This window comes from Anser anser, assembly GCF_964211835.1.
Source record: "Anser anser genome assembly, contig: HAP1_SCAFFOLD_159, whole genome shotgun sequence".
NCBI classification, from domain to species: domain Eukaryota; kingdom Metazoa; phylum Chordata; class Aves; order Anseriformes; family Anatidae; genus Anser; species Anser anser.
In genome coordinates, this window is record NW_028153762.1 from 50,757 (window position 1) to 75,644 (window position 24,888).

At 40.2% G+C, this 24,888-nt stretch overlaps 2 protein-coding genes across 2 annotated transcripts in view; one reads left to right on the forward strand and one right to left on the reverse strand.

The window, feature by feature from the left end:
* Positions 1-7,738, forward strand: LOC310891533 (uncharacterized protein). The gene is made up of 9 exons (XM_083853802.1): positions 1-189; positions 663-725; positions 926-1,070; positions 4,802-4,876; positions 5,183-5,248; positions 5,686-5,757; positions 6,057-6,128; positions 6,488-6,589; positions 7,564-7,738. The coding sequence occupies exons 2-9, from the start codon at positions 702-704 to the stop codon at positions 7,728-7,730; spliced, it is 723 nt and encodes a 240-aa protein (XP_083709928.1). The 5' UTR covers positions 1-189; positions 663-701; the 3' UTR covers positions 7,731-7,738.
* A 385-nt stretch (positions 7,739-8,123) lies between these two features.
* The window catches only part of LOC310891530 (adhesion G-protein coupled receptor V1-like), a gene marked incomplete at its 5' end in the record, with an annotated part of 74,354 nt that continues 57,589 nt past the window's right edge, over positions 8,124-24,888 (reverse strand). The window contains 17 exons of the mRNA XM_083853799.1: positions 8,124-8,357; positions 8,566-8,688; positions 9,317-9,569; positions 10,056-10,163; positions 11,410-11,553; positions 11,639-11,805; positions 12,664-12,788; positions 13,630-13,805; positions 15,392-15,654; positions 16,141-16,282; positions 16,787-16,925; positions 17,415-17,493; positions 19,508-19,601; positions 20,165-20,328; positions 21,887-22,066; positions 23,060-23,159; positions 23,418-23,548. Coding sequence (XP_083709925.1) covers positions 8,131-8,357; positions 8,566-8,688; positions 9,317-9,569; positions 10,056-10,163; positions 11,410-11,553; positions 11,639-11,805; positions 12,664-12,788; positions 13,630-13,805; positions 15,392-15,654; positions 16,141-16,282; positions 16,787-16,925; positions 17,415-17,493; positions 19,508-19,601; positions 20,165-20,328; positions 21,887-22,066; positions 23,060-23,159; positions 23,418-23,548 — 2,615 coding nt within the window. The 3' untranslated portion in view covers positions 8,124-8,130. The remainder of the gene's footprint in view (positions 8,358-8,565; positions 8,689-9,316; positions 9,570-10,055; positions 10,164-11,409; positions 11,554-11,638; positions 11,806-12,663; positions 12,789-13,629; positions 13,806-15,391; positions 15,655-16,140; positions 16,283-16,786; positions 16,926-17,414; positions 17,494-19,507; positions 19,602-20,164; positions 20,329-21,886; positions 22,067-23,059; positions 23,160-23,417; positions 23,549-24,888) is intronic.

Sequence of the window (24,888 nt, forward strand, 5' to 3'; positions counted from 1 at the left end):
ACGGTGATGGTGCAGCCCATCGTAGCCTTCCTGCGGCCGGGGGGCGACGGGGGAGCGGGTGGGGGGCGGCCCGGGCCTCAGGGGTCTCGGCCCGGGCCTTGAGGCCTTGTTCCGGGCCTGGAGCTCTTGTCCCCGTGCTGAGCCCTTCACGCAGCGCCGCAGAACCTCATCTTCTGCTACCTGCAGAGCGTGAGTAGCGCAGGGAGAGGACGGGGAGGGGATGGGGATGGGGATTTGGGGGAGGGGTGGGGGGAGCGGGGAGGGTCCGGGGATCCCCCTCGCTGAGTTTTCGGCTCTCACCGGTTGCTCGGGGCAGGTTTGTGGGGAATGGAGAGCTGTGCGGCGTGCTGGTGGGTACAAGGAGCTGCTGCGCAGCGCGGCGTTGCCCCCTCGTGTTAACGGGAGTGGGATCGTGCAGCCGGGCGTGCAGGAGTGTTCCCTTGTGACTGGAAACGTGTTCTTCAGCAAACGTGTAGTATTCACCCGGTCCTATAACACTCTAAAATGTCAGACTGTTAATTGAAAGTGCCCCTGAGAGTTGCTCCTTGGAGTGTTTGGGAGCTCTAGCGGCTATGGTTAGCGGGTATTTCTGAACACATGAGAGAGAACAGAACTACTCGCGGTGTTTGTGTGCCTATTTACTCTCCTCCTTCATTCTGCAGAGGTCGAGGATCCAGGTGTGGCTTTCCGAGCAAGTGAACATGTGGATAGAAGGCTGCATCATCGTGAGTATCAGCACGACCCCGCGTTACGTCGTTAGTTTGTTTTCCCTCATTCACAATCCTATTTTTTCTTGTCAAGAGAAGCTAGCACAAGGGAAAAAAAAAATCGCTAACAATTAGTCTTCATTGTCCAGCCTGGGTCAGCAAAGCTGACGATGGTTTGTGTTGTTGCTGAACTAATTGCCACTGTTGCTGATTTCTAGGGCTTTGACGAGTACATGAATTTGGTGCTGGACGACGCAGAGGAGATTCACTCCAAGACAAAATCAAGGAAACAGCTGGGTGTGTCGTGTGTCTGTGCAACCCGAGCGACGCGCGGTCTGAAACCTGCCTGGGTGAGCCTTCTAGGTAGCAGCACTGAGAGGTACCAACCGTGATGGGCAAAACCCTGCTCAACCACAGGAAATACTTTCTGAAAACGCGAGATTATTCTCAGGTTCTGGGCTCTCTCTAATCCCCTCTTTCCCTTCTCTGTGCTGCAGGCCGGCTCATGTTAAAAGGGGACAACATCACTCTTCTACAGAGCGTTTCTAACTAGAATTTGCCATCCTTAGAACAAAGGTGGCTGCCGTGCTGCGGAGTGACTGAGTGCCAGGGGAACGCGGCCCGCTGGTAGATAGGAAGTTATTTGTAACTGGGGTTGCATGCTGAGGTCAAAAGTCCTTCCTTTGTGGACTTCCTTTTCTTTTTGCTGTGGATCTGATAAGTTTCGCTAACGGTATGTGCTTTCTCGAACATTACATCTGCATTATGCGGCCAGGGTGGACTCGTTCAGGGCACGGAAGCCCCACACGGTCCTTGAGCTAGCAGGGTGCTAAGGAGGGTGTTGGAGATTTTGCATACAATTGCAGCCCTTTGTTGCTGCAGTGACAGGTTCCTCAGATTCTTTCTAAACGGGGTTTAACTTGTTGAGAATCTTTTTGGGAGTGTTTATTGTGGATCAATCAGTAAAAGTATCTTAGTGGGCCCGTGAGGGATTTGGGGCTGTGGTGCAGTAACCCAGCGTTTACAAGTGTTACTGCTACGCATGCCTGTCCAATAACGTCTCCAGATCAGAGAGTGAGAGCGGGCAACTGGTTTGGATTAAATCTGTCACTTCTTGCTGCTTTGGACAGAGCCTGTAGATTAAACCCTTGTGCTGTTCAATAAGCTGGGGTATCAGATGTGTCGGTTGGGTTTTTATCACTTGATTTATTTTTTTTATCCGTCTGGAGATCTGTCTGTTCTATTTAAGTTTCCCCAAGAGAGCTGAGTTGCTTGGTGCATCGACCAAAGATCAGTTCCCTGGCTGACTTGGGACAACCAGTCCCCTCGTTTTTCTGAGCACAAAAAAAAAAAAAAATTGACTGTAACTGTAACTCAGAAACTAAGATTACCTGAATGGAGAGAAATGAATTTTGATGCACAGGCTGTGCTAGAAATCTGTTAATCAACATTCAGTTTTTCAAAACTTCAATTTGTGTATCACCATCATGAAAATTAGTAAATTCAAGGTGGGAGATCCTTTCCTGAAAGGGAAGGACAGAAATACGAGTCTTGCTGTGGGGCCTACCCAGCGCAGTTCTGCCATTCCGAGAAGTAATACGTCAGGAGTGTCACAGCAGACGTTCCCAGGAAGAAACCTTTGAGGGGCAGCATGACACACTTTATTGGCTAAAGCAGCTTCAGCTGTACAGCCTGCTGCCGGGATGGGGAATTCTAAGTTGTGTTCAAGTTGCTGAGTTCCTTTCAGCATGTAGTAAAGATGTAACGTGCCGATGTGGTTTGGGAACAGGAGGCATTACGTGTCACCAGCAGTGGGCACACAGGGAACAAAATAGTATCTTACGAGGTCCTCCACATCCGCCTTTCATTTTGTCCTTGGTTTGCCAGCTGGAGCTTTCAGGAGGCGAGGAAGGAGGCTGTCCCAGTGAGTAGTTCAGGTGTTGCAGGGTATTTGTGATGCAGTGCTTGTAAAATTTACCTGCCCGCATCTCCTGTTACAGGCAGCCCCCCCCGGGCCCTGTGAGACGGGGAGCTGCTGCCCGGGCTTAGGCCCAAGGTGCCCTGTCAGGCCCAGGGCCGCCCTTGCCCTTGCCCTCGCCCTGCCCTTCCCTCCCGCTCCTCAGCCCTTCCTCAGGCCTTTTGGGCCGTCCGTCCCACCGCCCTGCCCCGTCCCTGCCGTCTCCCGAGGGAAGCAAAGAGTCCCTGGGCGGCCTTCAGGGAGGAGGTTCTGCTGAGGAAATTAAAGCTTCCCCCTTAACGGGCGCCTTGCGAGTTATTGAGTTCCAACCTTCTGCCTTCCTTTCGTAGCAGTGCCTCTGAGGGGTGTGCTGTAAGGTAGCCGTCATCTGGCGCGCTGCTCCTCCGTTTCCCAAAGGAGCTGCCCTCAGGATCTGACTAACTCTGGATGCACCCGGTTGTCACCTTAATTTCTCCGTTAGTTTGCTGGAAACAACCTGCTTGGGTGACCGTTGTGTTTGTTTCTTAAACCTTGGATCGAGGAGGTCTCTGTTTCCTTATGCTGATGTTCACGAGGAAAGTGCAGAAGGGATGCTTACTGTTGCCCGGGTCGGTACTGTTGCCAGGATGGGAATGTTTAGCCTACCGGCCCTCTGGTGCTGTTAGGCTGCACTCGGAGTGTGAGCTCTGGGCCTTATTTGGAAAAGACTGCGTTATTTGAGTGTACAAACCCGAGATATTCTGTGGATAGGTGATTCTCGAACCACGTCAGAACCACTGCTGGAGTCGGACGCGCGTTTGACTGATCAGGCGGAGCAGGTGAACTGAATTTGTTGCTGGATGACGAGGTGTTCTGGGGGAAGAGCTAGTCTAAGGAAAACTTCCTCTTACTGCCCCTTCCCATCTCAAATGGCCACTGCCTGGGGAAATTGCTTCTTTATGAGATTAACTACAACGTTACAGTGAGGATGAGGAATCATCATTACTCCCATAGTTATTTGCTGCCAGGCCGCAGCGTTGATTTCAGAGATGTTTTTTTTAAAAAAAAAAAGGAAAAAAGAAAGGAAGTATGTATTCTTTTACATACTCTCTTTTTCCCGAGAGTAAATGTTGTAGCTTCAGCAGTACCCTTCCTCTGGAAACGATTCCCAGTGCCTGCTCAGACACTGGGGAGGAAAATGACCGAGAGAGCAATGGAGGAGAGCCACCCGATATAAAGAAAGGAAAAAAGGGGTTATGGATGAAGGGAAAGCCACTACATAAAAAATTGGTGCTATCTAAAAATTGGTTAAGGGTTTGGGACCTGCAGGTGCTGCCTACACGTGCGTGTGTTGCAGTCGTGCCTGTTGCCACTGCGCAAAATGGAGAGAGCTTCTTTGTCGAATGCAGCATGAAAGCATGCGCCATTGCCTGGAAGAAAAGCACGGCCTTCCCTCGTGTGGGACTTCTTCCCTATTGATCTGTGGTTTACCTGAAGGTTTACCATAACCTGCATCATATGTTTCAAAACAAAAACAAAACCCAACACCAACATTAAAGGGTGGCAAGGCAGATGCTCATCTGGGGACTGCTGGGACTGACAGGCATTGCTCCGCACCGGTCCTGACAGCAGCACCAGCTGCAGCGGCGGTGGTGGAAGCATGGTGCGAGTGTGGGGAGCCACGGCCCCTGCCTGCGTCCTCTTCCTCCTCCTGGTGGCCCTGTGTGCCCGGGGTGCCCAGGCTGCGCCATGGCGACCACCGGGAGCAGGTGGGTGGGCAGGGCCGGGGCCAACAGCAAACCCTGGGCGGCATGGTGCTGCGCGTATGGATGGAGGGGACGGGGACGGGATGGCAGCAGGGCCGGGCGGGCACCGCGGGCAGGGGGCAGGCAGGAGGCAGAAGCCCCGCAGGGTGGCACGGTGGGGCCGTGGCTGCTGCGGGGTTGTTTCCTGCCGGGGGGGCCGGGAGCGGCGCTGGGGCCGAGAAGCCCGGGTCTGAGCCCCTGTGGGGCTGAGGCCGCTGGCCCCTCTTGGGAAATTTCCACCTGCATCTTTGTCCCGTGACATTGCCTCAGCCCCCTCAGTCACTGCAGGGTGCTGGGGAAGAGGGAGAGCACAGCATGCCATGGCAACGTCTCTCATCTCTGCTTGATTTTAGATGATGACGATGTTGGCTCTCGATATCCAGCTTCTCAGCTGGATCATGGTTTGGAGCCTCAGGAGGATCCCCGAGGTACGTTGCGAGTGTGCTTCCTTGAAGGAAGATGGCTAATGGGCTGTAATAGTTTATTCAGGGTCTTCCAAGTGCGTTTGTGCCTTGAGGGGGCTTGCACAAATGAGCCCTGAATATTTCTTCACTTGGAGAGATGCCACCCCTGCCCCTCTCCACAGAGAGGGAAGAACCCAGGCTTTTCTTCCTGTTTGGGCCATGTCATTACCTGAGCCCCAGCCAGTGCCTCCCGGTCACTGAGGAAGAGGCAGGCCCCAAGAGGCAATGGAAGCTCCCCTTACCTGTGTCTGATCCCACTTGTGCCCACAGGCAGTACTGGTCAAGTGCCTCCATGGAATCCTGCTCCTGAGCCTGCCAGTATGGGTCCCACAGGTGGTAAGTTGTCCGTGTTCATTTCCTTGCTGTTTGTTAAGGGTTTGTTGAGCTAGCTCAGCAAGGGTTCAGCTGCTCACTGGCCAGGGGGCTTCTCCATGACAAACATGGATGATCATTTTTCCCGGGGTCTGCACGCTCCCCCTGCAGTGGGGTCTTCCTTTGTGTCCAGCAGAGATCTTCCCGTAAGAAACACCTGAGGGGCCACATCTTTGGCGGCGTGGTCCCTGCGGGGTGTTGCGCACAGCCTGGAGAGAGGATTTGGGAAGAGGCCAAGAGGGAGCCTCCAGCTCAGCAGGCCCCTTTGCGGCTTTGGAAATCCTGGCTCGTGTCTGGGTCCCACATCCTTGCCTGAGCCCCCTCCAGTCGCTGCAGGTCACTAAGGAAGAGGTAGATCACACCATGCACGGGGAATGTTTCTCTTCTGTGCTTGATTGCAGCAGTTCTCGTAGGCTCTGGCTACTCGACACCTCAGCCTGATGTGGACCACGAGCCTCAGGTTAATCTGCCAGGTAAGTCAGCGGAAGGCAGGAGCATCTAGGTGCTGCAGAGCCAGCAGGCACCTTGCGCTTGAGTTGAGACCTGGGGTGGGCACGGGGAGGGCCCTTCTCCGGGCAGCTCCACGCACGCTTAGTTTGTACCAGCACGGTGCCACTGCAGGCACCCAGCAACTGTTTGCAAGATGCTCTGGAGTGGCAGGGAGAGACGAGTGCCGTGGAGCAGTCCCCTCTTTGAACCGCATTCTCTGTCACTCTGGTCAGAAGGAGTATGTTGGCGTAGTTCACAGGAGGGACTCCACTTGTGTTTACAGATGGGACCGAAGGCGAAGGTGATCCAGGCTCCCAGATGGGTTCCAGGACTGAAGCTCTGGGAGATGGCCTGGGTAAGTTGTGGCTTTTGACTTCCTTTGAGAGCTGCCAGCTCAAAGCCCAAACGTCAGCCAGGCATCTCTGCAGGTGGGAGGGTATAGACCGGCACGTGTGTGTGCCCTGTCAAGGCACGAGCCCTGGTATGCTCTCCTACTGAGCTATTGATGTAGATGGCGCTGGGACAGAAACTTCTCACGGGGCTTTGGTTGCAGAAGTGTCCCCAGGGAGGGCTTTGCCAGACCCTCGGCTGCTTCCTGCGCTGGAGCCCAGCTGGTATCCCAGGGGTGGGTAGTCATTTCACTGACTTCACAAACGAAGCCCTGGTCCTCCAAATTGCACTGGTGCCAAAGTTAACTTCCTACTTTCTGTTCAGGTCCTCTAACAGCGAAGGACAATGCTGAAATAAGAAAATCTTCCCCAACATCCCCTGACATCATAGAGGATATCATAAAGGAGTTAGAGGAGGCAGCACCTGGTGGGTATATTTCACTCTGTCCGCCATAAGACTTGGGAAGCTGAGGTTCTAAATCCATGTGTGGACACACCGTAACCTGCACAGCAGGAAGGGATGGATCAGAGCGGAGACACTCAATTTCACACCTGGCAGGCACTGGTGAGCCTCAGAGAAGGCCGAGAGCCTCTGCTGCCGCTTGTGGGTCACGCCGTGTCCCAGGGGCAGCTGCTAGCCCAGCACTACCATAAGTGGTCCGAGCTGTTCCGTGCAAACATTGGTATCCAGCCAGCAGCAAAGGGCTTCTGCTGAACTTGTGTTCAGCTCCCGCACAGCGCTGCTTGCAGCTGGGCGAGTTCAAGGCAGGAGGCACAGCCCAAGGAGTCCTTGCTGTCTCATTTGCCGGGAGACACATGTCACTGCAGGGGAAAAGCACCCTTGGCGCTTACCTCAGTTTCAGCTGATTTAGCTGTCCAATTCTAGTTGGGTTTCAAATGACTTGGCTGTGCTTCTCCTCTTGTTTGGGGACTGTGGGCTCTTCCCTGATGCCCACGACTGTGCCCACAACATGGTTCAAGAGCTTGCGGCTCAGCCTGATGTGTGTGACTCTTGCCCTTCCCATGGGATGGAGTCAGCATGATGGGATGGACATGCTTCTCAGAAGGGCTGTTCCTGCCTCTGAACTGGATGCAGCTTTTTTCTGTCCTCTTTGAAGGCACGAATTGAGCAACATCTTGCAGTGTGCCAAAAATGCACTATGTGCGATGTGAACAAGAAGATCTCCTGCAATCTCCTGGTCTCGCAGCAGGCCAGATTTTGCTGTCTGTGCTGGTAGACTGCCAGGAGTCGAACACTTAGATTTTTCTTTGTGAATGACATGTTGTGTCCTGGTTCCAGTTAGGACAGAGTTAAGTAGCTCATAGTAGCTGGTAGGGTGCTATGTTTTGGATTAGGATGAGAAGAGCGCTGATAACATGCTGGTGTTTTAATTGTTGCAGAGCAGTGTTTACACCAGGCTAAGGACTTTTCGGCTTCTCGCTCTGTCCTGCCAGCGAGCAGGCTGGGGGTGCAGCAGGAGCTGGGAGGGGACAGACCCAGGACAGCTGACCCAAACTGGCCAAAGGGGTATTCCATACCATCTGACGTCATGCTAAACAATATATAGGGGTGGCTGGCCGGGGTGGGGGGCCGGCTGTTTGGGGATAGGCTGGGCATCGGTCAGCGGGTGGTGAGCAATTGCATTGTGCATCACTTGTTTCGTACACATTATTATTATTAATACTATTATCAGTATTATTATTGTTATTTTTTTCCTGTCTTAATAAACTGTCTCTATCTCAACTCACAGGCTTCACTTTCCCGTTTCTCTCCCCCATCCCACGGAGGGAGGGGGGAGGGTGAGCGAACGGCTGTGTGGTGTTTAGCTGCCGGCTGGGTTAAACCACAACAAGCACTAATGAAATAGGCCACCATACAACGAAACATAACAGTCTCCGCTATCACAAATGAGTATCACAGAAAAAGAAACGCAAGGTGTCTCAGACAAGTTATATAAACAAAAAAGCCTACCTAGGTATAAAATCTGACTGGTTGGAAATAGTGGTCAGTTCATAGATCTGTGAGCTGGAGTTAACGGACAAAGCAATCAAGCTCTTGCTGATGTTCAGAGACCTTGCAGTAACTGAAGTGATATGATCTGCATATGGGGCTTCCAGCATTATAGAGAATTGGTTCGCTTCAGAGTTCCAAGCATACAGTGTTGTTATATCCTTACCAGCTAGGAGGACATGGACTACATGGAGCAAAGAGGAAGAGAATATTTTTTTAGTCATATATTTAAAAGTTACTGTCTTAATGCCAGAAGTGCACTTTGCAGAACACTGATTACACTGACTTTTAAGGTCTGATAAATACATATGAAAAAATAAAGACATGCATTTCTGAAATTCCAGCATTATATACTAGGATTTGAAAAAAAAAAAATCTCATTTAAGTCTTACCTAAACCTGAAGGAGGCATGAAGACATGGATATTTCTTACATCATGGACTGGAAGAGATTGGAAGTGTCTAAAAGTAGACTGCCCTGTCTCCCAGACAAAAATTTCAGAAGAATTTCCAGAGTCTACCAAGGAACAAAATGACAAAACTCACATTATTTTGCTGCCTTTTAGTTAAATCACACACTGGTGGCCATTCAAAAGCCAGAGTCTGGCAGCTTTAATTATGAAGTGACACTGATTGTATTATTTTCCTTATTATTTGGTGCATAACTTCGATGCAAGAACATTAAGACTGACATTAGACAACATCTAATTGCAAAGAAACCTGTGGACTGCAACAAAAACTTTTTAGTAGCCATAGAGACAAAATGACATATAAAATGTCAACCTTGTAATAAAATACACGTATACTTTGCTGACTAGTGATCTGTGTGTGGCACAAAGCTCAGAAAAGCTTAGAAAGAGTGTGATAAGCAGGTAGATTAAATAGAGTTATTATTTCCCATTGTTACTGGGAAAGCATTTCATTTGTTTTGTAAGTATTTGAGAACAAGCACAAGGCTTTTATTTTCTGAGAGAAAAAGTAGAGATTACTTTCATAAAATACTTACTAGGGTTAAATGCTTATTGAGTACTGTCACCCCCGCAGTGATTCCAATAGCTTTCTAAACTCCTTTACCACAAAGGCCTTTGCTATCAAACAAGCCATTGTATACTCAGCAAACTCATTCTTTGTTTTCTGCTAAATACCTTTTGCAATAATTACAAAGACATCAGATCCAGAAATCCAGGACTCCATATGTTTTATTTCCTTTGCTGGTACTTGATGAAGCTTCCTAAACTCGTTGTTCAACCACTGATACAAGAGAATGTTTTGGCTGGTATTTGACAAAGAAACTAACAGGTACGTAAAGCCTCCTCTAGGAAACAGGGCTATGTCCACAACTCCATAAAGTGGAAGCTGATGATGCAGAACAAATATGTCTTTATTCCACTGGAAAACCTGTGGAAATACAAAAATCTTTTCTTTATATATTCATAATTAGCACCGAGAGAACTAAAACTAAATGACATGCCAAAAAAAATGGGAAGATTTATGGTGAACTGAATTCCTATATTCTTAGGTGGACTGTACTTTAAAGTAGAAGCCCACTGGTAAGTAATTGGTAATTAACCCTACTGCAAGAAGCTGTGCCTGCTCTTCAGAGGAACAGGTTTATATTCAGAAGCTACTTCTTTGTTTACATGCTACATTTCAAAACTGAAATAACAGTAGCAATAAAAACAAACCAGATGTAAATTATACACTCAGGTAGAGAGTATTTATACATCCAAACAAGTCTGGAATTTTAACTGTTATAAATTTCCAATAGAAACAAAAATAATATGTCAGAAATACATGCTTATAGATTTACTTCCTTTCATTATCCTTTCAGAAATAAGCAAACTACCCACATTAAAGCCAGAGAAGACTGAAGAATATTCAAACCTGGATGGAACTGGAACTGTTTGTGTGACTCACAATAATCAAATAGTCTTCTTCCTCCACTGCAAAATGTTTCACACGTCTGGTATCCAGAACAGAAAGAGTCTGTATCTGCAAGGGAAATATGAGGGTGACTATGTTTATCTACATATGTATATAAACAAATACATTTTATATTACATTGTATATAGTGAGAAAAAGTACGCATAGAATGTTAAGAATTCCAAAATTATGTATAAAACTATACATGAAATAGCTTTTAAAACTTTATATTTTATATATATATATATATATATATATAAGCAACTAATTTACAGAATTAACATAACTTATCATACATTTTCCAGAAAATGTTCTATGACTTGATTGCTTGAGAATTTCTTCCCCCACTTCCAAGCAGAGCTACAGGCTGGGAGATGAGTGGTTGGAAAGCTGCCTGGCCGAGAGGGACCTGGGAGTATTGGTTGATAGTCGGCTGAATATGAGCCAGCAGTGTGCCCAGGTGGCCAAGAAGGCCAACAGCATCCTGGCCTGTATAAGAAGCAGCGTGGCCAGCAGGGCTAGGGAAGTGATTGTGCCCCTGTACTCGGCTCTGGTGAGGCCACACCTCGAGTACTGTGTTCAGCTTTGGGCCCCTTGCTACAGGAAGGACATGGACGTGCTCGAGCGAGTCCAGAGAAAGGCAACGAAGCTGGTGAGGGGTCTGGAGAACAAGTCTTATGAGGAGCGGCTGAGGGAGCTGGGGTTGTTCAGCCTGGAGAAGAGGAGGCTCAGGGGCGACCTTATCGCACTCTACAGGTACCTTAAAGGAGGCTGTAGAGAGGTGGGGGTTGGTCTGTTCTCCCACGTGCCTGGTGACAGGACAAGGGGGAATGGGCTAAAGTTGCGCCAGGGGAGGTTTAGGTTGGATGTTAGGAAAAACTTCTTTACCGAAAGGGTTGTTAGGCATTGGAATGGGCTGCCCAGGGAAGTGGTTGAGTCACCATCCCTGGAGGTCTTTAAGAGACGTTTAGATGTTCAGCTTAGTGATATGGTTTAGTGAAGGACTTGTTAATGTTAGGTCAGAGGTTGGACTAGGTGATTTTGGAGGTCTCTTCCTACCTAGACAATTCTGTGATTCTGTGATTCCCAGGTAATCCTCCCTGCACCCTCAAATGTAAATATATAAAAAATACAAACAATGTAAACAACTAACTATGACAAACTTACATCACTGAAGTTATGTAGTATTTTAGGACACAAAACTAACTCTTGTCACACAGAGTGCTTTTTTCTAAAACATGGCCAGACTGGAGGACCTCCCTTGGTCCTTGCCAACCCATACTATTTTAAGATTTTAAAATTAAAATCGATTTACCCACAACAATCTGTGTCCAGCCATGAATGCATACACACTGTTGTTAGAAGCTCCCTGTGTGGCTCCTCCATGAGTAACCACAAGGTAGGAAGAGGCTCCAATTTGGAAAGACACACAACTTGTAGGATTCCACATACTGAAATTCTGCAAGAAGAATAAAAAAAAAGTAAGATTGTGACTTAAATTCCTTATTAACTAGCATGTCTGGTGTTCAAAAACAAACATTTACCTCAACAGGAACAAATACTCCTTTCCACTGGTAGACAGTAGAAAACAAAGCTGGAGGCATACGCAACAGAACACCGTACAGGATTTCTCTTGAGGTAAAGAAACACCAACCAGATGCTGATTCTTCCACAAAACTTTGCAAGACAGATAGGACACTGATACCACCCCCTGCAATATAGTAAAAAATAAAATAAAATAAAATAAAATAAAATAAAATAAAATAAAATAAAATAAAAACACTATTTACTATTATATTACTCTTGAGATCTTTTCTAACCCCATTCCCATTATTTACCTCCCAAAGCCAGACCTAGTATGAGAAATGATGAAGTTGTGTCTTAGTATTTGTTATAAGTGTATATAAATACATAGAAATGTTACAATGCTAAGGATATAATGAGAGTTAAGCAGTAAATGTATTTTTCATTCATTACAACTGCACATGGAAGACATATAGGCAATTTGAGTCTGACTCATAATAATTGATCTTGGAATTTAGCTAACAAGAGAATTAGCTAGATAGCAAGTAGTAAAGAAAAAAAAAAAAAAAGACAAATTACAAAATGTTCATGTTTTGTTCCCCATTTACAACATGTTCATGTTTTTATTCCAAGACGGTCCCTAAGCACCGTCTTGTCAGAACTAAACTCCAGGAGCTAGACTCTTGCATGTCACATGTCATTTATACTGTGTTAGAAAGATCCTGAGTTACAAGTAGTACGGAACAAATTTTATTACACACACACAAATAAATAAATAAATAAATGGCTAGTGACAATAATGTTCATATTAGCAGCAAAGACAGAAATAGAGATTACTGAAACTGGCAGAAGTGGCTGATGACAAGGTGATTCTTAAGCAGCTAAAGTATTTTATCTACTAAATCTTACATAGGAAAATATTAACTGAATTGTGTCTGAATACTTGAATTTACATTCCCAAGCTACATCTCCTGTATGCTTGGCTACTCTCTTACTATCTCCACTTCTACAAAAGCAGTGGACATTCTCTGTAAAGTGAACGTACTGATGCCAAATGCAGTATCTGATGATGTCTCCCACTCAACGCTCACAGAAACGTTAAGCCCATTACTCCGTGAAACTTTCAAATAAGCTGTAGTGTTGGCTTCTTCAATTATGATGAAATTTGTCCTAAATGTGAGAATCATAAAAATAAGGAAAAAATTATTTTATAGTATATTCATTGCTGTAATAAAAATAAGATTTTTACTGTACAATTCCAGATGCAGAATATACAACAGAAATAAAAAGAAAATATTAATAACAGGTTTCAGTATCTGATGGACTGGTAGCTACATTAATTAGGGTTTCCCAATGATCCTTACTACAATCATGCAAAATCATAGGCAATTCAACAAAATCTTTAAACAGACTGAAATTTAAGTATATTAAATTCACGTAATAAATGTTTAGATAATATTATTATTAAATATTAATATAAATTATTAACTCTAAATATCAATGTATTAATAAAATAGCATACATACATTTTTTATTTAAATAGTAAATTTATTTAATCTGTATGGTTTCAGCTGAATGGTTTTTAAAAATGGCAGTCCATATGTGTCACTTGCTTCTGAAAAACAGCCTTCAGTGAAAGTATATTTTTTACAGGTTTAAAAATGAAAGTAAATTATAAAACGTATGACTTCCTGGACACTGATATGAGGTTTGGAACTTTTAACATGGAATACTATCAGTGGAATATGTAGGCACTAGTGAAGTATTAGTTTATAAAGAAAAATAATAATAAATAAATTGAAATTTTGGATTATGAATAGTCCTTTTTATGCATTTTTCTACTCTTTTGTTTAGCAGTAATAGTATTTCACAATACCTTTCAAAGTTACAGATTTACAAATTGGGTTGCTGAATTTCTTTAATGCGATCCATCAAAAACAAAATTGTAGAGAAATATTATCTCTTTGGAGTATGAGCAACTATCTCCTTTTTACTGATCAGTGTAAAGTACCTATTTCCAACTGTATAGATGCTGAAAAGCCCTAGTGGAGCCTGGTTTTGTAATATTGTAATCATAGTTTCCACTCTCGTGCCTAGTCTGGCTCCTCCAGTTGGATTGAACAGGGTGACAATGAAGTGCTCATCCATTTCTGGTTCTTCATCTAGTACCGCAGAAATATGCAGCGTCTGATAACAAAACAAGCATACAATGTTATTGAGACATGATAACAGATGATGACACAGCTCTATCAGAATGTGCTACCTTTTTTTTAAATTTATTTCACTATAAGGCTTTGGATAGCATAGCAGGAGAAGAGCAGCTCATGAAGCTGGAGAGGACAGAATTGAGGCAAGCTCAGACTGAGTTCAGACTGAGGTTCTAAAGCCATCCATCTAGTGGCCTCCATTGGTGCAACACTAAGATGAGCATATTCACTTTTCGTTGTTGTTGTTCTCTTTTCTTTCTTTTCTCATCCTATGATCCTCTGAAGTTTTTGATCCTAATTTCATACTTTTGTTCTCTATTTATTCCATACATTTTTGGGTAGTTTATACTCACAACACAGCTATAAGTGTAATCAGTTAAGTTGGTTTTAATTTATTTTAGTTGGCAGCTAAGCTATCTTCAGGGAAACAGGGTAATCTCACTACTGGTGCTGTCAAGAAAGAAAAGGAAAAGGAAAAAAAAAAGCAAGAATAGTGAGAGATTTGAAATACTCTTTCCTCTCGATGCTTCTTTCCCTCTCCTACACCACTGTGGATGAAGATCAGGTCTTCTAAAGGCAATCTCAAACTAGCAAAGAGCAATCTAGAGAAAGCTAAGTGCTTCACTTTCATTTGGGGCTCACTGTCATCCTTCACACTACTCAAACAAGCAAAAAATTTCATAGGTACGCATAGCCTTGCTGTACAAAATAAAAAGTTAGTGATGATGCATTTGGAAATAATACAAAATTTACAATGTTTTATATTTCTGTTCATTTCCACAATAAACCATATTTACCAACTATATTAAGAAGGCTCCAACTTCTTATAGATCTGCTGCATTGTGATTCCAAATGCATCTAAAGGCCAGAAATTGAAAACCAGTGTTTCCAAGAAAAGTTTGTCTCAGTTTCTATCCTATTGCCTGTAATATGCTAACACTAGCTTCACCAGCTTTACTGGCAAAAATAAATAAATCGAATTGTGATTAAACCTTACAAGAGTCAGGATTCACAAACTTAAGCTAGTTCATTTTGTAGCTGACATTCTTGTGAGGACAGTATAGAGGCAGTGAGCTTAATACTTAAGTTATTTTCCAATCCTAAGACAGACAACTGTTCTACTTTTTGTATTTGTTGCAGCACATTCTGTTTAGTTCAGACTAACTAAAATGTTAAATCACAGAATGGGATTTTTACTTTGATCTTAACTATTAGGCTTGCAAATTATCACTTTAATTTAAAGTAAGTTTGCATTTCAGCTATAGATTGACTACATAAAAAGAACTGTTCCAAAGCACACATGAACGTTATCTATAGTGTACTGTTTTCAATTTACCTCAACCCTTACAAACTAAGAAACACCTAAAGATGAGCCCATTTAATTTTCACACACTTCCACATCAGATAATAACAGGAAATCAGTCACAGCTCATGACTCAATTCACTTTATGAATGAAAGAAGTAGAAAAAATAAACAGAAGATAAAGCACAGACATTTCTGAAATCTTTCCAATATTTCCAAAAAAAAAGCTTCCTAGACTTCTCTGGTAATAACTAGCATATTACCTTGAACCTGACTCCCTCTTCGAGCACAATATATCCTTGAGAAGGGGTCAAATCCATTGTTGCCTCTGAAGAATTAATCTCACTTACAAGATACTGAACAGTCACAGTGCCAAATATTCCCTGAGGTGGTTCTCTGATAATATTCAATACTGCAACACTTTCCATCAAATGGATAGATGTTTGCTCTCTCAGAAAGAAGTGATTGCTGTTATTGAATGACAAAACTCCATGGCCATCATCATTGGCAAGTATAGTAATTGTAGCTTTTGAAAAAGAAATAATGAAAATATTCTTTGGTTAACATAGTAAAATATAAATATACATATATAGTAACATAATACATAACATAAACACAAATACATTCTTCCTTTAGTGTGTATATAATGCTTATGTGTCCATGACATTACCTGAAGAGAATGGGAAGGCATTTCACTTTAACTAGGAAGATCTCTAGACAGGAAGAATATAGTCTCTCCTAGAAAAGGATTATGAACTCTCTAAAAAGACCTCAGTTCAGTGAGGTAGTACACATTGAAAAACTCATCTTCGTGCTTTCTGATTCATTGCTTTACATATAAACTTTTTAATTGCACAGATTTCACAGGGATGTTTCAGAACCTTCCAAAGGAGTATAAAGATTCACCATAGCAGGACAATGGTGCTTTCTGAAATATGATTATTCAGAAAAGTGGAATTAAAATGTGTGCCACAGAATTCTAAAGAAATGGAACATTAAAACTAAGTTTTACCTGTTGTGTTCTCCCCTAATTCCAGCCCCAGAGATGGATTTGTTAAAATTAACTGGAACTTCTCATCACCTTCAGGAATCTCATCATCAAAAATCATGACATCAACAGATTTATGCCTTTCTCCATCAGCAAAAAAAAGAGTCTAGCGTTGAAACACATAAAGCACCGAATACTTACATCAGTTAATATCACACAGAAATTTTTGACTACGGTAAACAGAATTCTGTGAAATAGGAAGGAAGGGAAAGCATAGGAAGAGCCATATTCTCTGTTCCTTATAAACTGATTGAATCAGAAATATAAAGGTTCAGCACATTACAGAATGAGGACAAGAAAGAATAATTTATTTTGAAAGTCCTGTTGCAAAAATAGTCTATGAAAAAGTTTGTATGTCTAATCAAAATTAAATTTGAAATCGATGTTTGAAAGTTTACATTTTGCTTTATATTAAAAAATATATTTTTAAAAAAGAAATAAATAGTAAGAATAAGAATATTTTTATTTCATTCTATTTAGATTACCAAAGCAACTGAAACAAGCTGAAACATCTAGCATCACTACTGATCATTCTGCAGAATAATCAAGAAGATATTCTTTTACGGAAGCTGAAAGAATAAAAAGTACTAGATTTAGAGTTGCTTCTTACCCTTGAGGTTACATTAAAATCCAAACCCAGCTGGGCCTCCAAATTTTGGGCATAAAAAAATACAGACACATTGCCATATGATCCTCTGTTTCGGTAAGCCATTACTGTCAGATTCCCATGAGATTCACTAACTTCAAAACTAAAATAAAAAGAATAATTCTCAATGTTCACTGATTATGTTCTTTTGAAAAAGATAGTACATTTTTATTACATTTTCACTCTGAATTATTCCCTACATTATAGTTCTCTAACGCATCCTTTTTACCTTTTTTCTCTTATCTAAATTGAATTAAGTAACATGAGGTTTTTGTTTTGTTTTGTTTTGTTTTTTGCTTACATGAATGGTGAGGCTGGAAGAGTTGATGCAGGCTGGGGAGGTTAGGCAAATTGGTGATATAAAAGGACAACAGTGAAAGTAGTAATAAGTAAAAGAATTCTGATTAGATGAATAGTGAATTTTTGTTTTCAGTGTGGGAATCCCACTTTCTAGTTCAGCTGAATTGAATGATTACTTTACCATCTCAAAGACATGGCCCTATTTTTAACAGGAGTTTTACTTTTAGAAAGAAAATGGGCAACACCAATCACTAATTGGCACAGTAAGTTCTTCAAGGAAGATGAGACTTACTTGGTACCTTCCCATTCAATTACTCCTCTTACACCATCATTAGCATCGATAACAATTTGAGAAGCTAAACCTTCCACATCTAAAAGGCAAAACAGAAAGACAAAAATTAAAGAACAATAAAATCAATTTTCTTGATTTTCAAGAATCACAGAAGCATTTATTCAATCGGTACTAATATTACAGTGTCTTTACAAAAAATGTGTAGGAGAAAATGGGAGTGGGCAAGATAACTGGAAAGAGTCCTTACTACTAGAAGTGCAATAATGCGTCTTGAATTAGCACTGTAATATTTAATAATGCATAAAAAAAAAAAAGACTAAGGAAAATGTAGAAAGTTAAACAGCACATAAAACATTAGAAAATAATAAAGTCTAGATTTGCGATGGAATCTTAATTTGTCTTCACTATAAGTGTTTATTACAATGACATTCAATATTTTGCATTTGCCATTCTGAGTATGAGAAAGACAATGAGGAAGAATAATAAATGATTCAGCATTTCATCTTCTATTTGTGCTTCAGTGCCTCATCATACATTCTAATGGCACACCTCAGATTTCACTACAAATACACAACTATTAATTTATTTGTGGGGTGTTCACATACTGTAATATTCTACTGCTCCATAAAGACATACAGGTATTTACAATTAGCCTGAAATCGTAATTGAATACACTGCAGTGTGAAAAACACCAAATAATAGGTTAATGTCAGAAAAGTCTACTAACTTCAGAGACCAGAACTTTACAGTCAAAACTTAATACTTCTCAGAAAATAGGTTGTTGTTTTTCAGACAACCGCACCACACAACTACCTTAACTTACTTGTTTACTTTTTATAAACTTCAACTTACTTTCTAAAACCAAATTGACTTCACCGAGTCTGCCATAAGTATATTATGTTTAGATCCATATACATTTTTCCATCAATTCAGATAAAACTGAACAAAAGTAGAAGATTATTGCCATGAATCTAAGCCTGTCACTATGAGGTAGAGATGACGATGAGCAATAGCTCTACACAGACAACAGAAGTGTTACTGAGGTTTACAAATCCTGAGGGAGTAATGGCAATCAGAGACATTTCTGCTTCACTCCTGCATTTTCTCATGTCACCCTGAAGTCAGATCTGTTCACCCAGGATCTGTAAGAGTTTGCTCACAGACACACACGCGGACACACGTATTTGAGTCAGGCTATTTCTTCTACCAGAAGAATTCACTGACATGTTATGTGAACACATTTTTTCCTTATGACTTAAAACTATTATTTTCTCATTGTAAGTAAAGCTGACCCAATGCAGTGTCACATCAGTGTTAAATGGTCATGGTTCAAGGAGACAGCCAAAGAGAAAGTGAGACTATACAACACTGTTTAGTTTGGATGAATCTTTCATTCTTATATGCTACTCCTTTCATATTTTAGACTCAACTATTCACAAATCAGCAATGAGTCTTGCAAGTTACCTTTCAATCTGTAACGAATTAACTCAGTCACTTCTATAAGCATGCAAAGAAAAGGGAAAAGAGTCAAAGAAGATGTCTGACATTATATAACTAGTCTTTAGTACCACAGGATAATCCAACAGTTCTTAAAGCTAATGACTACTATTCTACTGAATTCTGAAGAAGCAAAATGAGAAGCAGACTAAGCAAATAATAAAGATCATTGCAAGAGTAGGAAAACCATAAAATATGTTTCCTAAAAGTGATAAAAGAATAAAAACAGACTTTTTTAAAAGAGTGAGCAGAGTAGCCACATAAAGTTTTTTTTTTACTTTTTTTTTCCATTTTGTAGTTTGTAAATGAAAATCAGATGAAAAAATCACCAATAAACTTTTCAAATAATTGTCCTTTCCAACTGATAATTACTAACTCCTCTACGAAAATTAATTTAAATTTTCCCAGAGTTTAAAAAGCAAGAGATTAAGTGTAATAATAAATCTATTTCATATTCTATGATGTTTCTTCTAAATAACCATGTCTCATCTCAGCATAGTTGGTAAGTAAGAGGAATAATGGTAATCTCCCAAGGTAATATAATATAAACCATTAAAAAGGAAAAGTAAAAATAATTTGCTATAAGATGTTTTTACCTAGCTTAGGTGGGGATGACGTTGAATGGTTCATGATGAGTTCCACTGAAGTTAAATTAACCAAGAAGAATTCTTGCACCTCTGGTATATCATCCTGCAAAACACAAATACAGTACATCCTCTTCTCATTGTCCTTTAAGAAACTTCCACAGAAGTCACCAAAAAGGATCACACAACAAGTCTCTAATATTACTGTGACACTAGAATTCATTTTTCTGTTTTCCTGAAATAATTTTATTGGGTCTGAAACTGATTATCGTGGAAGAATTAAGTAAGACATTATATATCATGAAAAAGATCCTGTGGTGACGCTAAACTATTCTTGCAAATAAATTACTGACCGATTTTAGAGGCATGTATCTCCAGCAATGAAAAAGTATGAGCCTGTAGCCAGCCATGAAGCACACTGTTCTAAATACTACTAGATAGTTGGTAAAGTTTTAATGAGACAACTTTATTACCTTTAGACAGAGGTAGAGCTGCTTTCTGTGACTATTTGATCCCTTGTGATTTTAATATTAAGATTGAAACCATCTTTCTAAATGATAGTGAAATATAACACAGGGCTTCAAATAATGGCTGCAAGCTTTAGTTCCCAAAATATTACCCTTTTGAAATCATACAGAAAAGTACAGAATTAAAGGGTTTAGAGGTTACCTCTAGAATAGTAATATTTATGGCAACTGATGTTTCTCCTTCTTCTAAAATCAGTGAGCCAGAAGCAGGTACATAATCAGCTCCTGGTTCAGCCACAGTCTCTTCTGTCTGATTACTTACAGTGAGCAATCCTGTAACTGTGGCATAAGTAACATTGATAGTACCTGTTTAATTTGTGAGGAGAAAAAAAAAAAGAAAAAAAAAATTGTTTTTCAGTTCTTATATAATGTTCACTGGAATGGATAAAGACAAGAGATCAAATTCTCATCCACAAAATAAAAAGACTAACTGCAAAACAGAAGGATTAAAAGAGTTATCCAAAGTACATTGGAGCTAGTGTACCTTTGTTACCGTTATCAATATGCCTTCAATTTGACCTTTGCTGACTTGTCTGTCTGCATAGGACTCAAAAATCATTGGGTCCAAATGCATCCAGAAATTTGAAGTTCTGTGGACCATAAATATGAAATTGCTGAAAGACTAACTGGGACATCTCATGTACCATTAATATGAGTTTTTGCAACAAGGACACTTTTTGGGAATGACAGATATCTAAGAAAGGCTCTAAAGACAGTGCTGGGAAACACAGATTAATAAATCTAGATACTTTCCTGGGTAGATTGACAAACTTCAATAGAGAACAAAATTAGGGGACACATGGATAAATATTACCAAGCAGAAAAGTTATACATTATAGTTTTGAGAATAAAGCCACCTCTCGCTAATCTGGTAGGGTAAGTCAAGTGGCAAACATAAGGAGTATGAACCTGAAATAAAATGATAGATGAAATTAAAAGCTGCTCTATATGAAATAAAATGTAAGAGATAAAAGAGTCCTAATTAATAAATAAGTAACGATGCTTATTTTAATTCAGTGAGAGATCTTGCACTTACTATGAACAATTATCTTAAAACATTAGTTTACTGAATAGTGTTCAAAGAGTACACTAGAGTATGGACTGGTATTAAAAAATAAATGGAAAAATAGTGTCATTAAAATGTCTCTAAAACTCTCTGGTGTCTCCAGATCTTGAAAAGCACTGTAAATGTTACTTCATTTCAAAACAAGTATGGCAAAAGAAACAGCCAGATTATCACCGAGGTGTAAATATAGTCCAAAAAGGCAAATAGGAAATTATTATACATGTTTTCTCACAACATAAGTTGCTATTTTCAGGCAACAAACACAAGATTCATTTTTTTTTTTCATGAAGCACACTATTGTATTGTAGAATTGAATACTATATAGTTTAAAGGATGTTAATGGATAAATTGATTCAAAGAGGAATCAGAAATTGTCAGAGGAGACATAAATTGAATTCAATGGTCTGGACACAACTTTTTCCATGTGACATTCCTAAGGTGCTGACTTCCTGAAATTCAGAGAAAAAATATGTGGGATGTGTGTACATGTCACTTTTCTCATGTTTTTTATTTTTTCTGAAGAGACTAATGCTTTGAGACAGACTCATTAGACAAAAATATGGTAACCTTAATAGCCACCTGATTGTTACAGCTTTCAGATCCCTTGCTGTATTAATGAGGATTATGACTCTAGTAATAAGTAATATTTAGTTTCCAAGTCTGCAGAAAGAAGCTTAGAAGTTCTGAAAAAAATACCAACTGTAACAAAGATTTTTCCAAACTTTCATTATCATGGCTTTTATTTGCCTAATGATAAGCAAAACAAAACTTCCTTTCTCTTGGAGTTGTTATACAGACCTAGAGATCCAAATTCTCTGTTAATAAAAAGCTGAATTGTTTTGTTTTCTTCTGGGATTAAAACCACCCTGGATGTGGAAGCAAAATTCAAAATTCCATGTGGTTCATCACTAGCTTCTACTGTTAGAACAGCTTCATATCCTTGACTATCCAAAACAGCAGCACCTGTAGAAGAAACTCCTGCAAGAGAATCAGTGGACTGCAGTGAATGAAGTGTTATGCAACTAATATTTTTGTCTTACATTATTGTTAATATTACATTTAAATAACGTTCAGTAGCCATGCAAATACCACGAAACCAAAGCTCACTGAAGTATGTGGATGGTGTGGGACCTACACACATATATATACTTACATTCTATAACAAATAGAAACAGAAATTTTATGCATACCAAGTACAAAGTCACAAAAATGTATTAAAAAATAAGAAAACTTAACAGGCCAGTGCCAAATATCAACTTCCCTATATTTTAAAAGGAAATAAACCATTTTCCCAGGAAGTACCTCCAAAAGCTTAAAACTATATTCCACTTCACAATCATTACATCAATAAACTGATATGTTTTCCAACTATTGCTTTGATGAATAATTTTGCTCATCCCGTTGGGCCACAGTGACTCTCGGAAGTTGATAAGGCACCTCGCAGCAACACAATCCATGTCAAGTTAGTTTGGTGTTTGGACATTAATTTCAGTTTGAAGAAAGGTATTTCAGAACGGATGCAGTTTAAGGCTTCTTTTCTCACTATAATTTTAATGGCAAGAATAAAATATTCTGACCACCTTGAATTCAGGGACAGATCAGTAAGTCTGCAGCTTGACAAGATTGTTTAAAAAGATAAAAATATCTGCATGTTTCATGGCAACTCTATCCATGACATATTAGTAAACTCAGTTTGCATTAAGATTAAGGGAAGAAACAACCATTGAATTAAATAGGCAGAGTTAAATCAGGATTGAAAACCATTTAAGTGTATTTGTGGAGACACGGTGGGATTTATATATACATACATAAGGACCAAGCCTATTTCAATAAAATGTTAATGAACTTTGCGTACTTTGCACCAGCTGCAGTTTGCTCAGTCCTATACCTCCAAAATGAAATAATAAAATTAAAAATATTATATTATTAAATGGTATTTTTAAGATGTAGCTGGCTATAGTTCTGCATTACCTTCTGTTTTGATGTTGTATAGGATGACTTGGTATTCTTCTTTTTCTTCAGGAATATGGTCATCCAGCAGATCAACATACAATGTTGTATTCAACGTCCCCTATTTGTTTTAAGGGTAAATTGATTAGCCATTATTTTATAAAACACAAGTGATATCATAATGACAAGTATTTTGAACAATTTCTTTAAGAAGAGTTAAGTATCAAGAATTGTAAGCTCCCTCCAGTTTGTAAGTCAAAAAGTGAGAAATTAAATAATCAAACCAAGAAAGAAGGACTGTTGAAAAGGCACACTTTTTCTCAGATCAGTTCTAATCACACTATTTTCCTGTAGCCAACATCACTGTTTATGGACTTACCTCAGGAAAAAAAAGTATTCCAGAATAGTTTGCAAAATTTTGTTTTACATTATGTCCTACTATCTTCCACTCAACAGTAACATTTCCCAGTCCTGGAGGAGTTCTTACGATGTGGAATTGTAATTGTTCTCCTAGGAATAAAGGACAAGATGCAGTGTTTCAGGGTCTCCTCTTCTACATGTTGGTTATAAAAATGAGAGGTCAAAAACATGCATCACACAGTTAAAGTATTTTTCCTGAAAGATATTGCTATTTTTGTCAGTTTGAATTTCACAGTAGTTATATACCACATTCACTTTTAATGCTGAAAAGAAAAACCTAAACTTAAACTCTTCTAGTTTTTTTTTTTCTGTTTTTAGTTCACACTTGGAAATAATTATGAACATATGAGGGAACTTGGTATAGATGAATAACTTAGAAAGGGAATGTTCATGAAAACATGCGCAAACATTAGAGCAATACAAGTCTGTAAACTGTACAAAACAGTAACTACTGTATGTACCAACAATAATAGTAGTTTTCTACAACAGTTCCCTGGAAAGAATACACATTATCTGAACATTTGCACTGTCTTGTGACTTTATTCAATGCATGCAGAAAAAAATGCTTATAATTATCTGTAAGTTCCATTTATGTGAGTTCGAACTTACAAATATGGTCACTGTTAGAAAACAAAACATTCAGAAAATGTTAATAATTTCTTATAATCTCAGAGGTAATCAGTATTGCTGGACAATGTGCATATAAAGGAAGCAAATACTATGGTATTTTGCACATTTATAACATTTAACCCCAAAGGCACTTTAATTAAAAAGAGTAGACCTCTTAGTAGGCTTTGTAAAATGTGGAAATTGTTTTATATTCACAAGTTTTTCACAAAATTTCCATTAAATATTTTAAATGTGGACATGTGAAATTAGCATGTTATATCAACATGGAATAGATCAGTAGGCAATATTTTGCAAAACATTCACAATAGAGGACAGATGGTTATTTATAATAGGTAGGTACATGGCATTCATATTTCATATGCATTTTTCAGGTCCACAGAATTTAAGTTCAACAGCACATTTTGTCCTGCATTGGCTTTCAGAGACATGAAATATGCAGAAATCTACAATTCTGAGATTTTTGAAAACAATACATGAGATTTCTTTTGCTTATTGAAGAATTAACAAAACATAAGATAATGTTATAATAACATTATGCTGCCCAACTAGTCCCTTTGATTATGCAATTTAGAGAGCAGCAACTTAGGATGCTGTCTTGCTATTCTACTGTATTACCTTACAGAATTGTACAGCATTGTACAGCTAAAACTGGCAAGAAAAATCTGAAAATTTTCTAGTTACATTTATTTTTTGTAAGGAAGAGTCAGAGATATGCATGTATATTGGCTACCAATGAAAGAGAAAGGAATTCTTAACTTCAAGAGCCCTTAATATACTTAAATAAAATTTAATATTGTAAA

Coding starts and splice junctions, on each gene's coding strand:
- LOC310891533 (XM_083853802.1), top strand. CDS start 702: ATGTGGATAGAAGGCTGCATCATC. Junction 1,071..4,801: donor TGCCTGGGTGAGCCTTCTAG/GTAGCAGCACTG, acceptor GCTTGATTTTAG/ATGATGACGATGTTGGCTCT. Junction 6,590..7,563: donor GTTAGAGGAGGCAGCACCTG/GTGGGTATATTT, acceptor TAATTGTTGCAG/AGCAGTGTTTACACCAGGCT.